Raw genomic sequence first — 25,319 nt, forward strand, 5'->3', positions numbered from 1 at the left:
TAGCGGGGCCGGAGCCGGGCGGTGAGAAGAGTGAGGGCCAGGCCCAGCGGAGGGGCTCTGCCACCACCCCTCAACATTACGGACTCTTCGCCCCAGAGTGTCGATGCTGCACCCCCGCGCTTCGTTGGAACGCCTTCCGTAACCCGCCAAGGGCTCTCTCTCGTGACCTCCCACCCCAGTGACCTCCTCGTAGGACCCGGGAGCGCACTCCGACGCGGGTGTTGTGGGTACAGGCCATCGACCCTGTGACCTCTCACGGGCTGGGGCTCGGTTTCCCCCACAGGCCTCCCTCCCCTATGACTTCCTCCCCGTAGATTCTGGAAACAGAGCCGTGACCTACCACTGGGACCCCCGCCTGAGAACTCCTCCCTGAGGGCTCCCCCTCGGCACCCCGCTCTGTAGATCTCCTAAGACCACCCCTTTTGGTTTCTGGCCAGGCCCCCATCCCCAATCGAGGTGGGGAGGCTTCGGCAGCCATGCCCACCCTGGGTCCCCTGTCACCACACCACTCCCTGGGCCCTCAAGCCGGGGTCTAGCCAGGGGGTCGGCAGCCAAGGGGCTGGGGCAGGAGTCAGGTCAGGGTCCCCCTCCCTGCTGGGGAGGAGCAGAGATGGACCGGCGGGAGGAGCAGCCGGGGGCTGCAGGGGCTGGAGCAGCACCAGCCTTGGACTTCACTGTGGAGAACGTGGAGAAGGTATGAGGGCCCCGGGGTGGGCACTCCGGTGACAGAGCACAAGTTCTGGGCACTGACGCAAAGGCCAGAGCCTAGGCCTGGGCTGGGTGCCCGCTGGGCTGGTGCCCCCAGGACAGCTGGCATTTGCTGTCTCCGGGCAGGCAGGACAGCAGTGTTACAGTGTCGTAAGGGGCTGTATGTGGCTTTCCTCAGACATGGGTCCTCTGTGGAGACATACTCGGGGGGGTCTGTTGGCTTAGACCTGCAGCCAGGTTGGCTCTTCTCCAGCTCCAGTGCAGTGGGAACCCAGGAACCCAGGAGACCTGCGGCTCAGTCCCCAGGAACCATGCCGATGCTGAGCCGTCCTGGACCCTCTTTGTTGAGCCAGGGGCTCAGAAAATAACCGGGGACTAAAACAGTCTGGGTTATGTTCTCAGTCTCTCTTGGAGAAGGGTCCTTCCTTGATTGGACGAAGGCTGGCCCCCTTTGTTTTGCGCTGGGTCCCAGGGGCCTGGTTCTGCTGGCAGCCTCGGGGTTCTTTTCTACCCACCTGCCCATCGAGCTTCCTGCCAGCGCCCTCCCAGACTGCCCAGTCCATCTCTTTTGGACACTGCTTCTCTGGTTCTCTTCTGGGTTCGCCCACAGAGGCCTGGAATGCAGAATGACCTCCTCCATCCCCCAGGATTAATGGGGAGGTAGGGCTGCCTTGATGAGAAATGAGGAATAGCTGCAGATGCTCATTTGTTACTCTGGAGCCCTGTTGCCATACCCAATGGTGAGGATGCATCCCTTCGGCTTCTGTTCTCTGCCTCCTGGAGCAGCCAAACAGCAACGGTGGCTATAACTGGTGGTCAGAGGGACAGATAGGGCTAAGCCTACTTGGATGGAGACTGCTGAGGCCGCCTGAGGCCTGGTCTCACTCTTCCACCCCATGGGGCTGGGCAGTGTTGGCATGGTGCTGCACTGTTCCGTGTGCTACCAGGGAGATAAACCTCTATTTTCTTGCTGTGTGAAGTCCCAATGGAATGGGGACCCTGGGGATTCAGCTAGTTGAGAATTCCAGGCTGGGCACTTGCCAAGGCAGCAGGCTAAGACTTCTCTGGACCAGTTCTGTGGCTCTTCCAGGCGCTCTATGAGGGCTTTTCTCATCCCCTTCTCCACTTTGTTTCTGCACAAGGGCTGCCTGGCAAAGTCTTAGTCCTTCTCAGATTTCACACTGGCTGTGGTGCCAGCATCTGGAGTGACCTAGGGATGATCCTGGGGGAGCTAAATGGAGCTTTTGGAGTTGATTGGAACAGCTGTGCCTGGGAGGGTCAGGGCCCCTCAGGCTGTTTCATGTTCTTCTCAGGCTTAGCTTCATCCCTGTGGAGCCATTCCTTCCACCTGGGCCTTGCCCTTTACCTCACATGCCTCCCCTTTGATGAGCTCAGCCTCCCCTTTGTGTGTGTGTGTGTGTGTGTGTGTGTGTGTGTGTGAGCGCGCTATCCTGTGGAGGTTCACTCTTTGAATCCATAACGTTTTGCTATAAGGAGAAGAGGTTATAGTAGAGCATGAAGAAAATTCAGGTTCTCAAAATATCGGCAGGATCCTGGGCCCAGGAAACTGCAGAGCCCTGAGCTCTCCCTTTCTGCTCAGCCCCCCCAAATCAGAAAGAGAGAGCGGTATTGCGGGACCAAATCAAACCCTGTTTTCTGGGCTCTGGCAGGATCCAGAGTGGCCAGCACCTGCTCAATCCTGTGCTGTCCCGCAGGCGCTGCACCAGCTCTACTACGACCCCAACATTGAGAACAAGAACCTGGCTCAGAAGTGGCTGATGCAGGCCCAGGTCTCCCCACAGGCCTGGCACTTCAGCTGGCAGTTACTACAGCCTGACAAGGTGCCTGAGATCCAGTACTTTGGGGCCAGTGCCCTGCACATCAAGATCTCTCGCTACTGGAGTGACATCCCCACTGACCAATATGAAAGTCTAAAGGCGCAGCTCTTCACTCAGATCACTCGCTTCGCCAGTGGTTCCAAGATTGTGCTGACTCGGCTGTGTGTGGCGCTGGCCTCGTTAGCTCTCAGCATGATGCCTGACGCTTGGCCATGTGCTGTGGCAGATATGGTACGACTCTTCCAGGCTGAGGACTCACCGGTGGATGGCCAGGGTCGCTGCCTGGCTCTGCTGGAGCTGCTGACAGTGCTGCCTGAGGAATTTCAGACCAGCCGCCTGCCCCAGTATCGCAAAGGCCTGGTGCGGGCCAGCCTGGCCGTGGAGTGTGGGGCTGTCTTCCCATTGCTGGAGCAGCTGCTGCAGCAGCCCAGCTCACCCAGCTGTGTGCGTCAGAAGGTACTCAAGTGCTTTTCCAGCTGGGTGCAGCTGGAGGTGCCGTTGCAGGACTGTGAGGCTCTCATTCAGGCCGCCTTCGCTGCTCTGCAGGACTCGGAGCTCTTTGACAGCAGTGTGGAGGCCATTGTCAATGCCATCTCACAGCCTGATGCCCAGAGGTGAGCTGGTCCCCACCTTCCCAGTGTGGGGCAGTCTGCTTGGCCATCCATGCATCTATCCATCCATCTGTTCAGTAAACACTGTTTGAGTGCCTACTGCATGCATGGTCCTGTGCTGGAGATACAGCAAGGAACCAGTCGAGACATGGTTCCTGTCCCATGGTTCAGAGAGGGAGACAGACAGACACTAGACAACTAACCATCCAATGAATTATTCAGTTAAAATAGTTGACTCTTTTTTCTCTCAGCCAAGTTCTGGCTGTTCTGCCCCTGACCGTATTACAAATCTATTTTTTCCATTTCTACTGCCACCACTCTAGTTCAAGCTGTCATTACCTCTCCCCAGGTTATTGTAGAGCTTTCTCGCTAATCCCCTGGTTTTTACTCTTGTTTCCTTCCTTCATTGTCCACCCAGCAGCCAGAGTGATCTTTTGAAAATGAGTATGCAGTATTTCCTTTCTGCTCAGAACCCTTCTGTGGCTTCTTACTGCTCATAGGGTAAAGTTCAGGATCCTTAATTTGATTCACAGAGATGCTGCACAATATGACATCTCTAGCCTCATCTCATGCCAATCTCCTTGCTTTCTTCACTCTCACAGTCCTTTCAATTCCTTGAATGTCCCATGCTCCTTCCAGGCTCTGAACCATCACGTGTACTTGACACATCACTTCTGTCTCAGTTTAAACTTCACGTTCTTCATGATTTTTAAGACTAAGTTTGGTGTTTTCTATTATTTTATCTCAGAGCTCCCGGTGTTTTTCCTTCTTAGTCCATAACATGGTTTCATTATAAATTAATGTGTGTCTCCCCATTAGTCTCTCAGCTCTGTGAGGAAGGCACTCTGTCATTTTATTTGGTCATATTGTGCCTGCAGCACTTGGTAGCATTCAATATTTTTTGAACAGATGAAAAGTAGGAGCTGCCAAAGTGACAAGGGGTGGAAGAGGTTGGGGGAGTAGGGAATGTTACAAGCTTCAGAAACAACAGCAGGTGCAAAGACCTGTGTCAGACACACCATGCACATTCAAGGACTCCGAAGAAAATGAGAGTAGTAAGGTGTTCAGCAAACATTTGTTGAGCACCTGTTTGTGTATTGGGCCCTGTAGTGAGGACTAGGAGCATAAAGATAAATGAGTTGATTTTTGCAAATCAGGAGCTCAAAACCTAGTAGATACATGAATGGGCAAGTATAGTCAACGTGATGAATACTCTAATGGAGAGAGCAGAGGGGCTGTAAGAACCAAGTCTGTGGGTTGTGAAGGGCTGCCCAGAAAAGGTGACAACTGAGCTATTCTTTGAAGGCTATGTAAGAGTTAGTCAGATGGAGGTGATGGATATGGCGAGGACATTTCAGACAGATGAAAGGTATGATTAGACAGCAGGGTTTAAGGGCCAGTTATTAGGAGATCTGGGCCCAGATCCTGTAGGACCTTATCAGCCTTAATCTTGTCAGTTTAAGATTTCAGTTTCCATCCTGAGGATGATGTAAAAATATGAAAGGATTTTAAGCAGAGAAAATGGCATGATGAGATTTTTGGAATAAGGTGAATTGGCCGGGGGAAGACTGGAGGCCTGACACTAACATTTCAGAAATGGGACTTTGGGAACCCCTGGCAGAATCGGAGGGGGAAATAACACTGAACAAGACAGCATAGGGGAGTGGTTAATGGCACTCGCCTTGGCATTTCATCACATCTGAGCTTGAATCCCAGAGGGTCCATCTACTAGATCTGAGACCTTGGGGAAACCTCTTTCTTCATTAGTAAAATGCATGTGATCATACTGACCTCACAGAGTTTTAGTGATTTAACTAGAATAATGTACACAGGGCCTGTCCCTGGTATTCTGTAAAGAATATTTTGTTATGAGGATTAAATAAGAGGAGGTCTGTGAAAGGTCTAGCATGGTTCCTGTGTACTCCAGAAACCGCATTTGCTAGTATTTAGTATCATTGTTGCATGAGCAGTTACTATGATGCCTTTCCCCTGGTTTCCCACGTTTTCAACTTAAGGTGGGTAGCAAGGCTCAGGTCAAGGCCTTCCGTGGCAGCCAGAGCTCAAGTGCTGGCTGGGCTCAGACAGTTGGGTCAGGGGAATTGGCCAGGGCCAGTGCCTGGGTGATGTGGGATGTCCTTGGATACACCCAGGTTTACCCGCCCAGCCAGTCTCTAGGGCTTTGGCAGGTAATTGATGCCTCTTATTCTATGAACCAATGAGCAAGCAAGAAGCCAGTGAGAAAGCACACAGCCTCCTAAGTGCCTATTGGCTGCAGTTCCCTTTGTTGCTTAGCAACTCTTCCCCTTTTCAGTTCTGCTCCTGGATCTGTAATTGCAGGTCTGGGCTGAGCTCAGTGTGAGTGGCAGCTAAGGAGTCCCAGCAGCCCTGCCCCAGCAGCTCCAGCTAACGAACTGCAGTCAGCCCACTTGAACCCAGTCTCAGCCATGGCACTAAAGACATCCTCTCTGATCTCCCTCCCCAAACTTTAGGGGCTTTGGGTGTGCTTTCCTGTCTACTCACAAGTCTCAGGCACAGGTGCCCAGGGATAAGAAATCTATGCAGGAGTTTCCCCAGTGGGTGGGCTGCACCCAGCTTGGAGTTCGAGTTTGGACCTTGCTGTTGTGGTCTTAGTTTCTTAGCTTTGGCTTGAGAAAGTCACCTTCAGTGGTTTTGACTTCTGGGTCAGCCAGCCACCGCCTCACCCAGGTTTCCGGACATCAGCCCTCCCCTTGACTACGCTTGTACTTGCCACCCTTTTCCCTCTCCTCCACAACTGCCGCTGCTTGCCTGACTCTCCTTTGAAATGCCCCCCCGCCCCAATATGTTTTTAATTCTGGAAAAGCTTTTCATTGGTGACTGGGGGAGGAGAGAAGGTGAATTGGGCTCTTGGAAGCCCCCATCAGTAAGGACTTGAGATATGGGCTGAGATCAGTATAGATCCTTTGGGGAAATTCAGGTTGGACCCTGAAAGAGATGCAGACCTACAGCAGTATAAGGGTCTTTCTCAGCCTGGAACCTATCTCTAACTTGCTATATGACCTTGAGTAATACTCTGAGTCCTTCTGGGCTATATTGTCCTTGATTTATCTTATTATAAAACTCAGATAAGAGAAATTAAGAAAATTCATTGAGGACCTATTGTATACAAGAATTTTGGCAGGTGTGAGCAGCTTTGGAATGCAGTGGGAGTGCTAGGGGGCAGGCACTATCTCCTGCCCCCATCTCAGCAGCTGGGAACTCTGAGGATCTTGTCCTTGGCCCTGCCCCTGCTCTTTGTGCCAGATCTGGCCTGAAGGTGCCCATTGTCTGGTGGTACAGCCTGTGTCAGGGTCATGAGACAAGCTATCCCAGCTGTCTCTAGGCAGCGCCCTCTGGGGCTGTCTCTGGTCTGAGATATCCTGGTATGGATGTCTTATCTCACCAAAACGGGGGTGTGGAGAAGACCAACATATTGGACTGGTTGCCTCTGCCCACATTTTACCCCTAAGATTATTAGGTTACTTACCTAACAACCTGCTTGGGGCAAGTCCATGTTGAACTCCTGGGCACGCAGTTTCTCCCTACCTCCTCTCCATAGATTGCTATGGTGATGGCATGATTGACAGCAGAGGAGTCCCAAGCATCTGATTCCCTGATGAGAGTGTCACTCACTTCCTCTGTTTAATCTTGTCTCCACAGAGCAGGCTACTGGGGAGGAGACCAGTGGGAGGGAGCTAGCTTCTCTCAGTCTCTTTTGTGTACTGTGCTTCCTCTGCCCCTCCTTTAGGGGTCATTGTGCTTCTCTGGACGTCTTCTCTCATTCAACACTTTCTTCCTGAGCAGTTCTCATCTACTCCTATAACTCCAATTACCAGCTCTTCTCTGATGACTCCAACATCTATGTCTCTTGCTCTAACCTCTCTGTTGAGTTTCATGTTTTTATACCAACTCTCTGGACACTTCTACCTGCATATCTCAATAGGTACCTCTGATTCAACATGCCTAACACTGAATTTACCGCCCTCAGCCTCCCATTAAATTTGGTACTGTCCCTCTCCACCCACCCCTCCAGGACTATAGTTCTACTAGCCACCTGGTTGTTTAGTCAGTAACCTGAGGGTTTTCCCTAAATCTTTCCCATCTTCACACCCAGTTAATCATCAAGTCCTATTCATTTTGCCCTAGCTCTCTCAGTTCATCATCTGCTTTCCCTTCCCTTCTTACTGCTACCAGATTACATAGGAATTGGGGTTTGGTAGTGGGTGAAGTGGAAGGTGAGGATTGATGCTCGTAGAGCTATTGCTGCCTTTTAAAGTCTTTAATATGGTTCCTGTTAACTCTTCTATCTCCCATCCTGTTCATTCTCCCCGAACAGTATCTGTGTTCGTTTCCTAGACCTACTGTCATAAAGTACCACACACTGGGTAAACAACAGAAATTTACTGTCTCACGCTTGTAGAGGCTAGAGGTCTGAAATCAAGGTATCAGCTCCCTCTGAAACCTATAGGAGATTCCTTCCTTGCCTCCTCCTAGCTTCTGGTGGTTTGCTGGCAACCTTTGGTGTTCCTTGGCAGGAGCTGTGTAACTCCCATCTCTGCCTTTGTTATCACATGTCATTCTCCCTGGAGGCCTCAGTCTTCACGTGGATGTCTTCTTATAAGGACACCAGTCGTATTAGGAGCCCCCTACTCTGTGACCTTGTCTGCATTGACCCTATTTCCAAATAAGATTACATTCTGAGGTACTAGTAACTAGAGGATAAGACTTATCCAATCTCCCCCAACGTCTTAATGCATTCCAGCATCAATTCTAATAGGAAGATACAATTCAACCCATAATACTGATCTTATACTTCCTTTCCAGAGTTTTCCTGGAGGTCTCTGACCTAAGCTTCTTCCCAACATGGGCAGCTGCCATGTAGGCCCTGATCTCTCTTTTGCTTTGGATTTGATGTGAGGAGGGGGACTTTAATGGAAAACTGGGCGAATGTACCTTTCTTTCAAATCTGGTGAGGGATGGGCAGACAGCTCTGATGCGTCTCCTCCCCGCATGCCTCCAGGTATGTGAACACACTCCTGAAACTCATCCCACTGGTGCTGGGACTGCAGGAGCAACTGCGACAGGCCGTGCAGAATGGGGACATGGAGACCTCCCATGGCATCTGTCGCATTGCTGTGGCCCTTGGCGAGAACCACTCTCGGTGAGGAGTGGAGCAGCTGGGGTGGGATAGCAGGGCACTGTAAGGAGGGGAGGTTATGGCGCCTTCTTGAGTGACCTTCTATATCTCCTTCCTCCAAGGGCCTTGCTTGACCAAGTGGAACACTGGCAGAGCTTCCTGGCCCTGGTCAACATGATCATGTTCTGCACGGGTATCCCTGGCCACTATCCTGTCAATGAGACCACCAGCTCCCTGACACTCACCTTCTGGTATACACTGCAGGTGTGTCTATGTGACCTCCAGTAGGAGGGGGCCACGATGGAAGAAGGTGGCTAATGGGCTTCTGTGGCTGCTGGTGAGGTGGCTAATACTCTCCCCTGGCTCTCAGGATGACATTCTGTCCTTTGAGGCAGAGAAGCAGGCTGTGTACCAGCAAGTGTACAGGCCAGTCTACTTCCAGCTGGTGGATGTGCTTCTGCACAAGGCCCAGTTCCCTCCTGATGAGGAATATGGATTCTGGTCCTCAGATGAGAAGGAGCAGTTCCGAATTTACAGGTGATGGTAGCAGGTCAATCCTAGCTCTAAGTGGAGTCCTGATATAATGAAGGCCACGAGGGGAGGGGCCCAGGCACAGGCTTCCTGAATCCTGGGGCTCCTTTCTCTATTTTCTAGGTACTTTTACATGGTTGTGAGGTTACCAGGGTGGGTTCCTGGGCTTGGGGGCAAGATCCAGGCTGTGTACAAGGTCTTCATCTGCTTCTCAGGGTGGACATCTCAGACACGCTCATGTATGTTTATGAAATGCTGGGGGCCGAGCTGCTCAGCAACCTCTATGACAAGCTGGGCCGTTTGCTCACCAGCTCAGAGGAGCCCTACTCCTGGCAGGTACCCCTCAAGCCTGATTCCCTCAGCCCTCCCAGATCTGTCACACCCTGCTCTTCGGCCAAGCCAGTGGCACCCTCTTTCCCCAGCACACAGAAGCCCTGCTCTATGGCTTCCAATCCATCGCAGAGACCATTGATGTCAACTATTCTGATGTGGTGCCTGGGCTCATTGGCCTCATCCCACGGATCAGCATCAGCAACGTGCAGCTGGCGGATACCGTCATGTTCACCATTGGTGAGACCTGGTACACACCCATGAGCACATTCTAGAGCAGCCGTGGCCAAACTACGGCCCGCAGGCCGGATCCGGCCCATTTGAAATGAATAAAACTATTGAAAAAAAAGACCGTACCCTTTTATGTAATGATGTTTACTTTGAGTTTATGTTAGTTCACACAAACACTCCATCCATGCTTTTGTTCCGGCCCTCCGGTCCAGTTTAAGAACCCATTGTTGCTCTCGAGTCAAAAAGTTTGCCCACCCCTGGTCTAGAGCCATAGGCACCCATCCCCAGCTACAGCCAGCCTCCTGGGTCCCATCCAAAATGAGAGATACACATGGCCACACACACAGTTGGTGTTGCAACCAACTAACTGTCTTGGCACATCTAAGGGTCCTTCCTAGTGAGTGTACTGACCTGCAATTCAGTGAGGCTAGTCCTGCTTCTCAGCTTTAAGGATCATGTTTGATCATGTGCATGCATATTTGCCCATTCAGTCCTCTGAATGAACAGTGCTCTGTACTGGGGCTGCAACTTGACCCTGCCCGGCAGCTCTGCCTGCCTCACAGGGACATGGTCTGCCTCAACTATCCTCTCCTCTCTCTCTCCCTTCTTCCTCCAGGAGCTCTGTCTGAATGGCTGGCCGACCACCCCGTCATGATCAACAGCGTTCTTCCCCTTGTACTGCATGCCCTAGGCAATCCTGAGCTCTCTGTCTCTTCTGTGTCCACCCTCAAAAAGATCTGCCGAGAATGCAAGTATGACCTGCCACCCTATGCTGCCAACATCGTGGCAGTCTCCCAGGTATGCAGGGGCCCTGGGAGGAACTGGGCCTCAGGCACACTCTGCACTGCTCTGATACAGTATTTCTTCTTTTTATCCCTAGGATGTGCTAATGAAACAGATCCACAAGGTGAGCTCAAAAGTTTCTAGGGGGCTCCCTGGGAATATTGCAGGAACCCACAGAAATCCTATCTTCTGCCTTGTTCTTTACTCTCTGTTCTTGGAAGCTTTCCAGTTGGGTCATTCTCCCATCCACAACCAGATGTGTCCAGGACTGACCCTCCATATTCTGTCCCACAGACAAGTCAGTGCATGTGGCTGATGCAGGCATTGGGCTTCCTGCTGTCAGCCCTGCAGGTGGAGGAGATCCTTAAGAACCTGCACTCACTCATCTCGCCCTATATCCAGCAGCTGGAGAAGCTGGCAGAGGAGATAGTGAGTGAGAGCTGGTGTGTGTGTATGTGGCCAGGGAGGAGCAGGGGTGGGATTCTGGGGCTACCCTTTGTGTAGACTATGCTGCTGAGGGATAGGGTTGGAGGTGGCAGTCAGGGCTGGGCCAGGGGGCCAAGCTGGGACTGGAAGATCCAGAACTTGGTTCTCTTCTCCCCACAGCCTAATCCCTCCAACAAGCTGGCCATTGTCCACATCTTGGGGCTTCTCTCCAACCTCTTCACCACGCTGGATGTCAGTCATCATGAGGATGATCATGAAGGCTCTGAGCTCCGGAAGCTGCCAGTGCCACAGGGACCCAACCCCGTGGGTGATGTTGTCATTGCCATTGCCCCCACCTCCCAACCCTGTGGGAATGTCATTGTCACCTCCAATTCTGTGGGTAATATTGTCATTGTCCCTTGTGGCATGATGCATTTGGTCTTGTGAACGAGCTTATCATTGCCTCCCTCTCTCTGGGGAGTGATGTCATTATCTCACCCTGTGGGTGGTGTCTTTGTCCCCAGCCCAACTAGGATGATGTCATTGTGGTTCCCCCACCCCATAAGGGACACTGACATTATCTTTCAACCCCTAAGTGATGTAATAATTATGGGCCCCTGTTTAACCCCTAATTCCAGGGCCTTTCTACTTCAGCATTCACTGTTCCCTGTGGGCACCAAGGATGCTTACGGTACATGCTCTGCAAGTAATAGTTTTTACCTTCGAGTTGCTCCCAATCTAGAGGAAATACATTAAACAGATTGTCACAAAGCAGTGTGATAAATGCTGTGGTAAGCTCGAGCAGGCACAGGGTGTTGGGTGACCACTATAAGCTATTTGATCTGGGGCAAGCCTTAGCTTCTCACTCAAAACTGTGAACATCAGAATATTGGCTTGCTCATCTCATAGAACTGTTGGGTAGCAGATGTGGTCTTGAGTGAAAGTACTCTGCATACTGTGAAGTTTTGTACAAATGTGAGGGACTGCTTTGATCATTGTTCCCTGTACCCCCTTTAGTGTGTCTCCTTAAGAGAAGGGAGCCACAGTGTCCTGGCCCCTCTGCTCAACTCCCCACCCTAGTTTCAGTTACCCTTTGGCTCCAGATTAAATCTCTGCCACAGAGCCCCTTCTATGGTAGTCATCATCCTGCCTTCCCTCACCTCCCAGGACCTCATTCTGCTCTCTGCTCCTGCATAAGCTGCCTGTATTATGCATCCCTTGGGCTGTCTACTCTAAGCCTATCTGGGGCAAGCCTGTGGGCTTTTGGCACTAAGAGTTTTACTGAGCAGAAATAGAGAGGAAGTTGCAAAGTTTTAGTAATCTTTTTTTTCCTCTTTCCTCTTTTTTTTTTGTCCCATCACCATTTATTCCCTGTATGCCTTCCTCACCTCCACCCACTCGATACCCCTTACAATTTAGTAATCTTATAAAGCACTCATAATATCCCTGCTTTACAATTTGAGGCTTCTTCTAAGAGGATCCCTAGTACTCAAATATCCTTTTTCATTCATAGGGCATTGAGCAAACACTCCTTCTGCCAGGGTCCCATGCATTGAGTCTTCAATACGCAGTCTGGGGTAATAGGTTTGAATTTGAACTCCTGGCCTACTTCCTACTACCAGGTCCTTCTCCAGTGGGTGACAGTGGTTGTGGGGGCATCTTCTTCCTGTGTCTGCAGGTGGTAGTGGTGCTGCAGCAGGTCTTCCAGCTTATCCAGAAGGTGCTGAGCAAATGGCTGAATGATGCCCAGGTGGTGGAGGTGAGCCCCAACCCTTGCTCTCTGCCCCATGGTGACTTTTCTCAGAGGTGGAGCAGGAGGAAGGTATTGCTGCCCCACTTAAGCCTGCGATGGTCTTGAGGAAATAAAGGAGGCAAATCCTTTTCCATAGATACATGGAATCCTCTGGGAAGGCATTCAGAACTTCCCAGTATCACAAGAAATGCTCAACCAAAGGACTATGACGTGGCTGAGTGACAGTCAGGGGTCCACTTTCGCATCAGAGACCTGCCTTTGGTCTCTTTTTAACTCAGGATTTTGTTGCTGTTGCTGCTCCCTGAGAGGAAATAGTGGAGATGTGAGTAGGAAGAGTTACAAAGTTCCATCTGTGCCCCTCTGAAAAGGGCCTTTTTGCCTCCTGCCTTTCAGGGTGAGGGGGAGACTTCCTTACCTTCCTTGGTTCGCAGAGCCAGGCAAGGCTCATAGGTAAGGGCCCCTTCCAGGCCTCCTCTGTGCCAGGCCTCCATTCTGTTCCAGCCTGTTGTGACTTGCTGACCAGGGCCCCTTTTCTTTTTCTTTTTTTTTTTCCAATTGAAATATATATGGCATATAACAATGTGTAAATTTAAGGTCTACAACATATTAATTTGATACATTTCTATATTGTAACATGATAAAATTGCCATTATAGCCATAATTAGCTCCTCTATTGTGTCACATAATTAGCATTTCTTTTTAGTAGTTAGCATAATTAAGATCTAGTGTCTTAGCAAATTTGATGATTATAATACAATATTTTTTTCTCTTTCATGGGCCCCTTTGCTTCCTCCCAAGGCGGTGTGCGCTATTTTCGAGAAGTCTGTTAAGACACTATTGGATGACTTTGCCCCCATGGTGCCACAGCTGTGTGAGATGCTGGGTCGGATGTACAGCACCATCCCCCAGGCCTCTGCTCTTGACCTCACTCGACAGGTGGGCCTTCTGATCAGGATAACAGTCTTCTGGATTTCATCCTAATTAGAGATCTGTCTGACCAGGATGGGGTAGGTGGGTGGAGTGGGTTGATGATTGCCCTGCCAGAGGTCCTCACCTGCATTCCAGGGCTGCAGGGCCTCAGCTGACCAGCATTTCTTGCTTTGTTATAGCTGGTCCACATATTTGCCCACGAGCCTGCCCACTTTCCCCCAATCGAGGCCCTCTTCCTGCTCGTCACCTCCGTCACACTCACTCTCTTCCAGCAAGGTAGGTCCTGACCAAGGTCTCTGCTGCTGCCGCCACTGCCACTGCCTCTGCTTCCCTGACTGGGGAGCCAAAGCTGCCCACTATGTTCTCCTCTGTCCCCTGAGTTGCACATGGGACTTGATGGGAAAATTATGGGATTGAGCACAGCATAATTGTCAACCTTGCAAATAGTTGACACCTTAGATTGAAGTGGATAAGAGAGTGAATGATGTCTTCTACTGGCCTGCTGGGCTGAGGGCCAGTCTGGATGATGGGAAAGATGGGGCCAGAAGCTCTGAGGGGCTTGGGTACCAGGCTGGCTCCTTTTCTTTGGGATATAATGAAAAGTAGAAAGAGCATGGGCTTTGAAATCAGGCACACCTAGATTCTAAGCTCATCACCACCAACTAGTTGTGTGACCTTGGGCAAGTCACTTACCTTTGTAGAGCCTTTGTTTCCATATCTGTGAAATGGAGATTTCTTATATTTGATAGGATTATTGTGGGCATTAAGTAGCATCTTTTGGGCCTTTGGCTTGGGGCTTTTACACATAAAGTTTATTCCCTTCCAGGCCAAAAGCCTATGGCTGTGGTCCCACCCCTTGTCCCCATTCACTGGCCCTTAGCCTGAGAGAATTGGCAAAAGGGAGCTCCAAGCTTCCCCTGCTGTCTAATCAGGCTTCTAACCTGGAAATGAAACTCACTGCTCTCCACCAGCCTCATGAATCGTGCCTGGACTCGTGGTTGCAGGATTGAGGCTCACCAAGGGTCTCAGCTGGAGCCAGAGTGCTCTCTGCTTGTGTCCTTGGTGTCTGGTCACATGACACTGTCCTCTGCTGTGGTGGGCTCTGGGTAGGTCCAAAGTGTGGAGAGAGCTGAGCCAGAAGGCCAGATGTGGGTATCCTCAACTCTACTCCTTTCACTCCTCCTATCTAGCTGGAGACAAGTCTTGGTGGTCCTGCCTCCTGATTATCCCACAGTCTGTCCCCTGCTCCCCACCCTCCATGTCCAAAGTCGTATAGGGTGTCCGGATTACCTCAACAATTTTCTGACTGGTTTTCCTGGCATCTGCCCTCCTCTCCAATTTATTCTGCACCCTGCAGCTGTAATGTTCTTTTTTTTTTTTAATATATTTTATTGATTTTTTACAGAGAGGAAGGGAGAGGGATAGAGAGTCAGAAACATCGATGAGAGAGAAACATCGATCAGCTGCCTCTTGCACACTCCCGACTGGGGATGTGTCCGCAACCAAGGTACATGCCCTTGACCGGAATCGAACCTGGGACCCTTCAGTCCACAGGCCGACGCTCTATCCATTGAGCAAATGGTTAGGGCTGTAATGTTCTTTATAAAACACAAATCTGAGTATTTTCCCTCCCTGGCTTAAAACCCTTTCATTGCTCCCAATTGCCCTCATCCCATTCCTACCCACACAGTGTAGCGCCTGCATACCTCTCACCGTCCTCTCCTGCCAGTGTCCCCATGCCTCCAGCTGTCCAGCCACCCTGACTCTTCCCTTATCATGTCCCATTTGATCCCTGTGCCTTGCTCCCTTTCAGGAGTACCCTAAGCCCTTCACTGGGTGAGCTCTCATTCCTTCACACCTTACCCATGCATCATTCCTCAGAAGCTTCTCTGAATCTAACTTCCTGCTGGAACTGCATCATGTATACACGGTTGATACAGCGCCAGTTACACTCAATAATCAGCCTTCACGTCTGTCACTCTCCCTCTCCCTAAGCTAAGCCCCTGAAGGACAAGGCTAGGTCTCCTCTCTCTGCATCCCCAGTGTCCAGAGTGAGGCCGGCGTGGAGCAGGTCCCAGACACTGTTAAGAAGGGAGGGTGCGGGCTCCCTGACCGCAGAATCTTTCTCCTTCACTGTCTGGCCCAAGCCAGCAGGGCGACTGTTGAATATCAAACCTATTGTCTGCAGTGTGACCCATGCATGGGGCCCATCAGGCCTCACTTTCCAGGACTTGAGCAACTCGGGGTTCAGATGTGAAAGAGGCGGGCTTTATCAGTGGCCTGGAGAAGAAAACAAGGAAGAGATTATTACCTGTTTTACAGTGGGGAAACCAAGTGTTTGTGGCTTGCGCAAGATCACACAGCTCCTTAGTGGTGTCTCAGGCAGGTGTTCCTGCAGTGTCTGCAACTGAGAGTGGAGTGGCCTGGGCAGGAGCTTCAGGCGCATGCCGTGTCCTTGCCACAGTTGTCAGAACTGGAGGCAGAATAGTGTCCAGCATCCTATTTGTTGGGCTTGTTGGTTGTCTTGCTGGACAGGATGGTCCCCTCACCTGTATGCTGTCCCAGTTTTGCCCTCCCTTCCTCAGGCTCTGCCCTCCACTGCACCATGGGGCGACATGTCAACTGGGTTCCCTTCGTCATGTGGGCTGGTGGTGGGAGCTGGTCCTCAGCCTGAGCCTGGCTCTCTGCTGAGGCCTTGTCCATGTGGAGGGGCTTTGCCGGGTGGGACTTTCATTTTTTGGCCTCAAGAGGCAGTCTCCTTCCCTAGGCCCTGCCAATGGGTTGCCTGGCCATCCCCACTGCATATTGGGCACTGCCCTCCCCAAGAAGGCGCCCTCTGGTTTAAGTGGACCCAGTAGGTTTCCTTCCATGGCCAGACCAAGAGCACTAAGGCCATTGAAGTGAGGGGGTACCCACTCAGGTTCTGTTCCCTGGCCATTTCAGCCTCCAAAGGAGGTACCAAGAACCAACCAGCTCTGCCCTCCTGTCGGATGGCTAGTGATGGGGAAGCAGCTTAGGGCCACCCCAAACTGCCAGAAGCCGAAGCAAGAATTCAGGGGCTGTTTCTTCAGCTCTGTGGAGTCCAGCATTGCTCCAGCACCACAGGACAACTTGGGGGACTGACCTAGAGGAGCGGGGAGTAGGTGGAAGGCCCCTTGGGAGGGAACTGGGGCAGGCCCGTCCTTCACTTTGCCGTCTCTTTCTGTTGGGCTTCTCCCAGTTCATGGTTTTTGTATGTTTTGTTTCTTTATCTTGCTTCCTGCTGCTCATGTGCCCCCACGCTGTCTCCCTGCAGGCTCTCAGTCCCACATAACTATATGAGGTTGAGTTGCTGTTTGTATAATTTTTTCTTAAGTTCCATCTTTATTATATTTTAGGGCCCAGGGATCATCCTGATATTGTTGATTCATTTATGCAACTCCTGGCACAGGTGTGTTTTAGTTTTATTCATTCACGTTCTGTTCTCTCTCTTTCTCTTTCTCTTATGTTGAAATTCAATTTAAGCCTATTTTTAGCTTTCTGTTGACAAATTTTTTTTCTGTTCAGTTGAATAGAGTTTCTTCATCTGTTTCCGTGGAAGTTGACAACCCAACATCCTCCTTTAGTGCCCCTTTGCCTCAGCTAGCTCAGTCTTCTACAAAGACCAGGGAGAGGCTGACCCCGAAGGGAGGCAGTGGGCTGGCCTGGTGGGGGTCGGGAAGGGAGGGGGTGGTCACTGTGCCCAGCACCTCCTGTGTGGCTGGGGTGCCCAAGAAGTTCAGGAGTAGCACTGACGTTCAAGGGCCTGGGGTTCATTGTCCCCGTGCTCCTGCCGGGAACTGCCTGCCTCAGTGCCTCCAGCCTACTCTTGAGAGGTAGGCTCCGAAGGGAGGGGCTGAGATGAATGTGCTTCCATGGAGCCCAGAGCCCAGAGCCGGGCTGCTGGACAGGTTGTGCTGCTTCTGGGAGGTGGGGTGCTGGCTCCACTGTGAGACTGTGTTAGGTTGTATGTGTGTATAAGTGTGTCGGAACTTTGTATGTTTTGAGTTTGGTTTGGTGAGAACAGAAATCATGTAACTGCTGTAAGTAGTATGAGTATTATGTTGGATTTGTAGTTGACACGTAGATATGTGTGTTGGTGTGTGTTTTATGTTGATGTGTGTTAAGCATTGATGGATTTTGAATGTTGATATGTGTTGGAGGCATGTGCATGTTGGGCTGTGGGATGTGTATTATGGAGGATAGGTATATATATTGTGGTATCGGTAGGTCTGTATTAGGGTATGTGTGTTTTGGAAAAGGTATGTGTTGGGCTGTGGGAATGTATATTATGGAGGATAGTTATATATATTGTGGTATCGGTAGACCTGTATTAGGGTATGTGTGTTTTGGAAAAGGTATGTGTTGGGCTGTGGGAATGTGAGGTTAGCATATGGGAGTTCTGTGTGTTTGGGGGCTTCTGCAGGTTGGGGGGAATCCTGTGGGTAAAGGTAAATAATGTGGGGGTTTTTACTAATCATTCCACAAATATTTATTGTGTAATACATGCTTGATACTCTGCTAGGTGCTGAGGATATAACGGTGCGCAAAAGCAGCACGATTCTTACTGTTTTGTAACTTATAGTTTGCTTGGGGGGCAGGGTAAAAGGCATGGGGAATAGGGAGTGTTCTGGGCCTGAATGAATAGATGTGTGGGTATCTGTGAGGGTGTATCTTTGTGGGTGAGGGTGTTTGACTGTGTATTTGTGGATGGATGTGTTGAGAGAGTACACGTGCTGGAAGATTGGTAGATTGAGGGTGTGGGTGTGGAGCTGGTTTGAGGATGTGGTGGTTTGAGTGTGTGAATATGTAGTGAGGGTGCGTTGCAAATGTGGGAGAGTGTGTGTGTGTGTGTAAGGGAAGTGTGTTTGAGGGTGAGTAGGGTGTTTCCATGAGGGTGCGTGTGAGTGAATATGGCAGACTGGAAGGTATGTGAGGGGCTGGAGAGTTAGGGGACTGTGTGTTATGCCTTGGGAGGCTGCTGGGGAACAGCAGCATTTGATGACTGCTGGAGCTGTGCAGAGCATCTCCTGTGACCTGGGGATGTGCCAGTCATATCCTGGTACCACTTGGGGCGGGCTCTCTGCCCCCTGTACTCCATCCATTCCCCCACATGGCAACACGGATCCTGGGCTGGGTATGGCTGTGATGGCCCTGGACACAGGGTATCCTGGGTGAAAGGTAGGGCCATGGCTCCAAGGCTCCTACCCTATTTTTCCTCTTTCTGATCTAAAGGGTGTCTGGGGAGTGACAGGACATGGGAGGAGGCTGTTGGACTGTGTTCCACATCCAGTTGCCATCTCTTCTTCCTGCTGCTCTGTTAATAAATACAGAGGGCCTAAACTGCCTCTATGAATCAAGAGAAATCCCTGCTGGTACTTGAGCCTGCAGGAATCTGGCCCTGATGGAGGGGAGAGGGGAAGGTGTTTGCTCAGGGAGTAACTTGGGACCCAAGCTATCTGCCTTACGACCTCCAACCTCTCTCATATACACTGTGCATTCATGTACACGTACATGTACACAGCATTCCTTGGCTGCTCCTCTCCTGGCTTCTGGAACTCTGGGATGGTTTGTGTCCCCAGAGATGGCTGGGTAGTTGGTTTTGACAGCATCTACCTGTGGTGTGTGAAGTTGGGCCCTGGGGTGGCAGGTGAGTGGGGGGGTGGTCTTTGCAGCTGGCTGGGGCTGGGCTTACCAGCTCCACCTCCTGCAGGCTCTGAAGCGGAAGCCAGATTTGTTCCTGTGTGAACGGTTGGATGTCAAAGCTGTGTTCCAGTGTGGTAAGTGGGGTAGTTGGACAAGTGGGCCTGGGGCCCCGTTGGGAGGATCCTCAGGCTCTATCTGATCTGCTTCTGCCTCTCCCACAGCTGTGCTGGCCCTCAAGTTCCCTGAGGCACCTACTGTCAAGGCCTCCTGTGGCTTCTTTGTGAGTCCCATGCTGCCCCTGACCCCCTACCACCCCTGGGACTCCAGAGGGTAGAGGTGTGGTATACTGAAGGAGCTGGGCTGACAGGCCTCTTTATCCTCTGCAGACAGAGCTACTGCCTCGATGTGGGGAAGTAGAACCCGTGGGAAAGGTAGTACAGGAGGATGGCCGTATGCTGCTCATAGCAGTGCTGGAGGTGAGATGGAGCAGGGGGGCGCTTGATGTGGGTACGGTAGCCCTTGTTTCTGTGGCAGCTGCCCTTTTGGGAATCTTGAGCCTTTGGTTCCCTAAACTCTCTGATTCTGTTTTTTCCTCATTTAAATGTCTGAAAGTTGTCAGAGTTGGCTCTCAAAAAGCAGCACTCACTTCTCATATGCAGTTGGGCAGAGGAACTGTCTGAGGGGGTGGGAGGAAGGGGCATGCTCTTGCTGCAGAAAGGACAGGCCCTGGTACTGAGAACCCGTCTTCCTCAGGCCATTGGGGGCCAAGCCTCCCGCAGCCTCATGGACTGCTTTGCCGACATCCTATTTGCTCTGAACAAACACTGCTTCAGCCTCCTCAGCATGTGGATCAAGGAGGCCCTGCAGCCACCTGGTTTTCCCTCTGCCCGCCTCAGCCCTGAACAGAAGGACACCTTCAGCCAGCAGATCCTTCGGTGAGCAGAGCTGGTGGGGCCTGGGCTCAGGTCTGAAAGAGAAGATGAAGTAGTGGTGGATGGTGCTAACCTGGTCTCCCTTCTCTCCTTCAGTGAGCGAGTGAACAAGAGGCGGGTAAAGGAGATGGTGAAGGAGTTCACACTGTTGTGCAGGGGACTACATGGCACAGATTACACAGCCGACTACTGAGGGGCGTTCCCGTCCCACCCACTCCTCACTCCTCCCTATCCCCAAGGAGTAAACCTGGACCCTCACTGCACCATTGTCTCTGCTTCCTTTCTACTGCCACCGCCACCTAACTGGATGACCCAGAAGGCCTGGGATGAGGATGGGAGGATGCTTGGACCCGGGCCTTGATAGGGACTGGTAGAGCCAACCTCTAGCTCCTAGGGTGGAAGAGAGACTGCCAGAGCTACTCAGAATGTTGCCATTGCTCTTGGGGTGGGATGGGGATTACAGTAGTATCAGCACCCTCTCCCCTTTAAATTAGTTCCATGTTCATGAATGCGTACATTTATTTAATCAACAGTGTTGAGTACTGAGTCCCTAGTTCTGCCTTGTTCTGTCTAAACAAAGGCTGATCTAGTCTATACTTACCATGCTAAGCTGGGAGAATGGGACCATGAAGGCTGCATGAAGGAAGTTTTATTTTATTTTTAAGTGTTTTTATTGATTTATAGAGAGAGAGGAAAGGAGAGGGAGAGAGAGAAACATCAGTAAGAGAGAAACATCATCAATCATTGATCAGCTGCCTCCTGTATACCTCCTGGGGATCAAGCCCTCAACCTGGGCATGTGCCCTGACCAGGAATTGAACCGTAACCTCTTGTTTCATGAGTCAATGCTCAACCACTGAGCCACACCAGCCGGCTATTTCTTTAAAAAAAAATTTTTTTTATTGATTTCAGAAAGGAAGGGAGAGGGAGAGGGAGATAGAAACATCAGTGATCAGAGAGAATCATTGATCAGCTGCCTCCTGCATGCCCCCCACTGGGGATTGAGCCTGCAACCCAGGCATGTGCCCTGACCGTGACCTCTTAGTTCATAGATTGTTGCTCAACCACTCAACCATGCTGGCTGGGCAGGAAGTTTTATTTCTGATATAAATGGGAGGCTTCTGAGGTAGAGGACTTGGGACTTAGGCTGGGTCTAGTTGGGAGGGAAGAATTGGAGAGTGGCTTTGAGTTTCAGGATGGGTTTCTGGCGTGGGGTTATAGAGGCACCCAAACTTGTACATGGTTGGTGAGAGGTATAGAAAGTGGAACTGAGTATGTGTGGGAGGAGGCATTGCAGACCCCAGAGGAAGAGGAAGGCAGGACCTAATGTTGTCTGTATACTCCTAAGTCCCCAACTCGATGGTCAGGGCTTGGTCAGCACCAGGGACAGCTCCTGTCACTTGCTCTTCCTTTGCAGGGTCCCCTTCCTTTCTGTCTCCTCAGTCACAGTTACATCTGGACTGCCTCTCAGGCACGCCAGCCTTCTCCTCAGTGAGATCTGAGAATGGGCCTGGGTTCTCCCCACCCTGAAGTGAACCTGCGTCTCCTTAGAGATGATAGAACTGATTACTTTTATATTCCTTCCCCTGTTCTTTTCCCAACTTTTGCAAAAATTCTGTGTCCATTCTTCATCCTCAATTCATCTCTTCCCATGCCAGCCTTTCATGTGCCATCCCCTGAGGCCACTCTGTCCCACTGCCCCTGCTTGAGTCTCACCTTACTCTTGATTTCTCAATTCTCTTCTCCTACTACATGCTAACTAACCAGTGCTTCTTCCTCCTTTTCTGCCCCTCCCCCATGGCCAGTGTAGCACATGAGCTAGGAGAATGAGAAGTCAAAAGCCCAGCTTCTGAAATCAGACCTAGGTTTGATAGATTGTGCCACTGACTTGCTGTGTCTTATTAGACAGACAGCTTCTTTGAATCTCAGCCTCCTGACCTATAAAATGGGACAATTCTTACTCTAGAAACTGTAAACTCTGAGGATGTATAGTGCCTGGTGAACAGTAATACTCAATGTTTGCCTACCTGACCGACTGCGGGTAATAGCAATGCTTTCAGTAATATGCAAAGGACTACTTGTAAGGTTTTGTGTCTAAGTTGTTTAGGTTCCCAACAATCCTATTAGAAGTACTATTGCTACAAGCCCCATTCTGCAGGTTAGGAGACAGCCTTGGAGAAGTTGGAGTTGCTCAAACTGGAGTAATTATTTTCAGGGAATGGGTATTTCTGAGAGTGGGCAGTGGGCTGAACCAGAAAACTCCCTTCGGCTGGCGAGGAGGGCTAAAGGAACTACAATACCCACAAGGCTCCGCATCTCCCCCGGAAGTACTTCCGGTTGGCCTTGTGCTGTGAGGCCGATGCGCGGTTTGGTAGGCGACGATTGGAGAGCCGGAGCCGTGCTGGTTTGAGATTGGTAAATTGCTATCAGCCCCTCCTCGAGACCCGGAAGTAATCTCCGGTTGGGTCGTGTGTAGCGAGGAACGGGAGTTTTGGACGCGCGATTAGCTGTTCCACTGCTGGCGGCCTGAGTCCCAAGCTCCCCGCGCTCATCAAAGGACTGACCCATTGAGGACGTGGAGGCCGAGGGATCCCCGCTGCTTCCCGCCACCTAAGCTGTACCTCATGGAGTCTACATTCAGCAGCTCCGCTGAGGCAGCGCTGCAGCGGGAGGCGGGGGCCGCCGGGCTGCTCACGCCTCTCGCGGACCTGGACCGAGTGTACGAGCTGCAGCGAGTCGTCGGGTTTGTCCGTGACCTGGCGTGCCAGCGGGTGAGGGCAGGTTGGGGAGGATGGCTCACCTCTCGGATGGGTCGCCCATAGGATGGGGTCTCGGGGTAATTTTATGCGGATGGAAGGGGAGGGGGGTGAGGTGCTTCTCTGGGACGAGAAGCTTTGAAGGTTGGGTGGGTGGGGACTCCCGGAATGTTTTCCTTGAAGAGACGACCCTCGGTGGAGGAGAGGCCGTTTCTGAAGCCACGGTTTATGCTTACAGGTGGCCTTGCAGTTCCCCGACCAACTGCTGGGAGATGCTGGGGTTGTGGCTGCACGACTGGAGGAGGCCACCGGGTCGAAAATGTTCGTTCTGGGGGACACAGCCTATGGCAGGTGTGACGTTGAGCTTCAGGGCGGAGGCCTAGGGACCCAGGGTTTGTGGTGTTTTCCCTCCAGGACAGTGCCTGCCCCAATGGCTCTGTTGCTCTTTGGTGATGTTTGATGACTGCCCTCCTCGCAGTGACAGCGTCTTTCCATCACATCGTTTTCTTCACGGACACGTTTCCCACTGGTGACAGGAACTCTCCGGTGAAACCTTTCTCACCCCTGGTATCTCCCCTGCAGCTGCTGTGTGGATGTGCTGGGTGCGGAGCAGGCGGGAGCTCAGGCCCTTGTGCATTTCGGCCCCGCCTGCTTAAGCCCTCCAGCCCGCCCGCTGCCCGTGGCCTTCGTCTTCGGTCAGCGTCCTGTGGCCTTGGAGCTCTGCGCCCAAGCCTTCGAGGCCCAGAACCCGGACCCCACCGCCCCTGTGGCGCTGCTGAGCGAGCCGGCCTGCGCCCACGCCCTGGGTGAGGGGTTTTGCCTGGGCATGCAGGGAGGGGGGGTCCGCTATTTTGTTCCTCATTTTCCCGTTTCAGTACATCCCAGAGAGTTCTCACTATGGGCTTGACCCCAGCCTTTGCCGTTGGGTCACCCTCGGTCTTCTGGGGGAACAGGGGAGCTCTTGTTTTGCCAGGCCCCAACCCTGATACCGCTTCCTTCTTCCAGAGGCCTTGGCCACTCTCCTTCGCCCACGGTACGCGGACCTGCTTGTCGCCAGCCCAGCTCTTCCCCTGCCATCGGGCTCCCTCAATTCAGAGCCTGAACCCCTGCAGCGTTTTGGGCGTCGCTTCCCCCTGGCCCCAGAAAGGTGTCTGGAAGAGTATGATGCTTTCTATGTGGGAGGCTCTGGGGCCAGCTCTGACCCTGACCTTGATCCTGACCTGAGCCGGCTGCTCTTGGGCTGGGCACCAGAGCGGTCCTTCTCCTCCTGCTGCCCAGACACAGGGGGGACCCGTGATGAAGGTGCCCGGGCTGGGCGGCTAAGGGCACGTAGACGATATCTGGTAGAGAGGGCCAGAGACGCTCGCGTGGTGGGGCTGCTGGTGGGCACGCTGGGCGTGGCCCGACACCGGGAGGCACTGGCACACTTGCGGAACCTGACTCGGGCTGCCGGCAAGCATAGCTATGTGCTAGCTCTGGGGCGGCCCACACCTCCCAAGCTTGCCAACTTCCCTGAGGTGGATGTCTTTGTGCTGTTGGCCTGTCCTCTTGGTGCCTTAGCTCCCCAGCCTCCTGGTGGCTTCTTCCGGCCTGTATTGTCACCATGTGAGCTGGAGGCTGCCTGCAACCCTGCCTGGCCATCTCCAGGCCTGGCTCCCCACCTCACACACTACGCAGACTTGTTGCCTGGTGAGTGGTGGGGCACTGCCTGAGCTGCAAACAGGTGGGGCCTGGGAGCAGGGGGCCAGTATGGATCATCTTTTTCCCTCCTAGGCTCTTCCTTCCACGTGCCCCTCCCGCCACCTGAATCGGAACTGTGGGACATCCCAGACGTGTCACTCATTACTGGGGAGCTTCGACCCCCGCCTGCCTGGAAGCCATCAAATGATCCTGGATGCTCAGCCCTGACCCCACGGCCTCAGCTGGAGCTGGTTGAGAGTAGCCCCGCAGGTAAGCGTGCCCAGTCTCCACTCCCATCGGAATTCTCCCGGATTCCGCCCACTCAGCTTCAGTCCCCTCTCTCTGCAGCCTCGTTCCTTAGTTCTCGGAGCTGGCAAGGGCTGCAGCCTCAGCTGGGTCAGACACCAGTGACAGGAGTCGTAAGCGGAAGACGAGGAATTGCCATCGCCTATGAGGATGAGGGAAGCAGCTGATACCCTGTGGGGCCGGAGACACAGATGAACTTAAGGATCGCTGCTGACTCTTCCGGTCCCAGGTGCTGCAGGCTTCTGTGCAGATATGGCCAAGCCCAGGAACCACACCATGCACAGCCAGTTCCGAAAATGGCACAGAAAAGGCATCAGGAAGGAAATAGATCCAAAGTTCCTGAGAAACACACGCTTTGCCAAAAAGCACAACAAGAAGAGGCACGTCAACAACACTCATGCCATGAGCACACGTGCCAGGGCTGCCAAGGCCTTCGTAAAGCCCAAGGGAGTCAAGCTGAGATCCCACAGGGGCAGCTGCAAGCTCAGTCACCTTGTCTACATCGTTCACCCCAAACTTGGGAAATGTGCTTGTGTCCCCGTCACTAAGGGTCTCGGGTACTCCTGGCCAAAGGCCAAGGCAAGGCTTAAACCAAGCCTCGGGCTTAGGCTCCCAAAGGTGCCCAGACCCCCATAAAGGCTCCACAGGAGAGGAGGCCTCTGTCTGCTGATGTGAGGACAGAAGGA

The 25,319-nt window shown here is 52.1% G+C and overlaps 3 protein-coding genes across 6 annotated transcripts in view; all 3 read left to right on the forward strand.

The window, feature by feature from the left end:
* IPO13 (importin 13) lies at nucleotides 1-20,155 on the forward strand. 3 transcript variants are annotated; one of them, XM_006762624.2, is made up of 20 exons: nucleotides 1-694; nucleotides 2,424-3,160; nucleotides 8,196-8,336; nucleotides 8,435-8,576; nucleotides 8,683-8,849; nucleotides 9,059-9,179; nucleotides 9,266-9,413; nucleotides 10,021-10,202; nucleotides 10,285-10,311; nucleotides 10,482-10,616; nucleotides 10,794-10,937; nucleotides 12,292-12,372; nucleotides 13,165-13,302; nucleotides 13,476-13,572; nucleotides 16,674-16,726; nucleotides 19,028-19,094; nucleotides 19,182-19,240; nucleotides 19,347-19,436; nucleotides 19,714-19,895; nucleotides 19,989-20,155. In XM_006762624.2, the coding sequence occupies exons 1-20, from the start codon at nucleotides 611-613 to the stop codon at nucleotides 20,083-20,085; spliced, it is 2,892 nt and encodes a 963-aa protein (XP_006762687.1). In that variant the 5' UTR covers nucleotides 1-610; the 3' UTR covers nucleotides 20,086-20,155. The 3 variants fall into 3 exon arrangements, 2 of the variants coding, with proteins under 2 accessions (XP_006762687.1, XP_015418678.1); XR_001513658.1 differs by lacking the exons at nucleotides 19,028-19,094; nucleotides 19,182-19,240; nucleotides 19,347-19,436; nucleotides 19,714-19,895; nucleotides 19,989-20,155 and adding exons at nucleotides 16,843-17,576; nucleotides 17,673-19,010 and having other exon boundaries at nucleotides 7-694; XM_015563192.1 differs by lacking the exons at nucleotides 19,028-19,094; nucleotides 19,182-19,240; nucleotides 19,347-19,436; nucleotides 19,714-19,895; nucleotides 19,989-20,155 and adding an exon at nucleotides 16,843-19,011 and having other exon boundaries at nucleotides 7-694.
* Nucleotides 17,943-25,319, forward strand: part of ATP6V0B (ATPase, H+ transporting, lysosomal 21kDa, V0 subunit b) — a 19,830-nt gene continuing 12,453 nt past the window's right edge. Inside the window, exon 1 of the mRNA XM_006762625.2 lies at nucleotides 17,943-17,958. Within this exon, the coding sequence (XP_006762688.2) occupies nucleotides 17,955-17,958 (4 nt within the window). The 5' untranslated portion in view covers nucleotides 17,943-17,954. The remainder of the gene's footprint in view (nucleotides 17,959-25,319) is intronic.
* On the forward strand, nucleotides 22,153-25,304 carry DPH2 (DPH2 homolog). 2 transcript variants are annotated; one of them, XM_006762626.2, is made up of 6 exons: nucleotides 22,153-22,662; nucleotides 22,886-22,998; nucleotides 23,230-23,453; nucleotides 23,653-24,336; nucleotides 24,421-24,597; nucleotides 24,676-25,304. In XM_006762626.2, exons 1-6 carry the CDS (start codon nucleotides 22,516-22,518, stop codon nucleotides 24,798-24,800), a joined length of 1,470 nt encoding a protein of 489 aa, XP_006762689.1. In that variant the 5' UTR covers nucleotides 22,153-22,515; the 3' UTR covers nucleotides 24,801-25,304. The 2 variants fall into 2 exon arrangements, with proteins under 2 accessions (XP_006762689.1, XP_015418679.1); XM_015563193.1 differs by lacking the exons at nucleotides 22,153-22,662; nucleotides 23,230-23,453 and having other exon boundaries at nucleotides 22,920-22,998.

Source organism: Myotis davidii, unplaced genomic scaffold, assembly GCF_000327345.1.
Source record: "Myotis davidii unplaced genomic scaffold, ASM32734v1 scaffold458, whole genome shotgun sequence".
NCBI classification, from domain to species: domain Eukaryota; kingdom Metazoa; phylum Chordata; class Mammalia; order Chiroptera; family Vespertilionidae; genus Myotis; species Myotis davidii.

What these genes read in the sequence shown, in the direction of transcription:
- IPO13 (XM_006762624.2), top strand. Translation starts at nt 611, where the DNA reads ATGGACCGGCGGGAGGAGCAGCCGGGGGCTGCAGGGGCTGGAGCAGCA. An exon ending in AGGAGCCCTACTCCTGGCAG is followed by an intron (nt 9,180 to 9,265) that starts GTACCCCTCAAG and finishes CTCTTTCCCCAG; the next exon opens with CACACAGAAGCCCTGCTCTA. An exon ending in ACTCACTCTCTTCCAGCAAG is followed by an intron (nt 13,573 to 16,673) that starts GTAGGTCCTGAC and finishes ATTATATTTTAG; the next exon opens with GGCCCAGGGATCATCCTGAT.
- DPH2 (XM_006762626.2), top strand. Translation starts at nt 22,516, where the DNA reads ATGGAGTCTACATTCAGCAGCTCCGCTGAGGCAGCGCTGCAGCGGGAG. An exon ending in CTACGCAGACTTGTTGCCTG is followed by an intron (nt 24,337 to 24,420) that starts GTGAGTGGTGGG and finishes TTTCCCTCCTAG; the next exon opens with GCTCTTCCTTCCACGTGCCC. An exon ending in GGTTGAGAGTAGCCCCGCAG is followed by an intron (nt 24,598 to 24,675) that starts GTAAGCGTGCCC and finishes CTCTCTCTGCAG; the next exon opens with CCTCGTTCCTTAGTTCTCGG.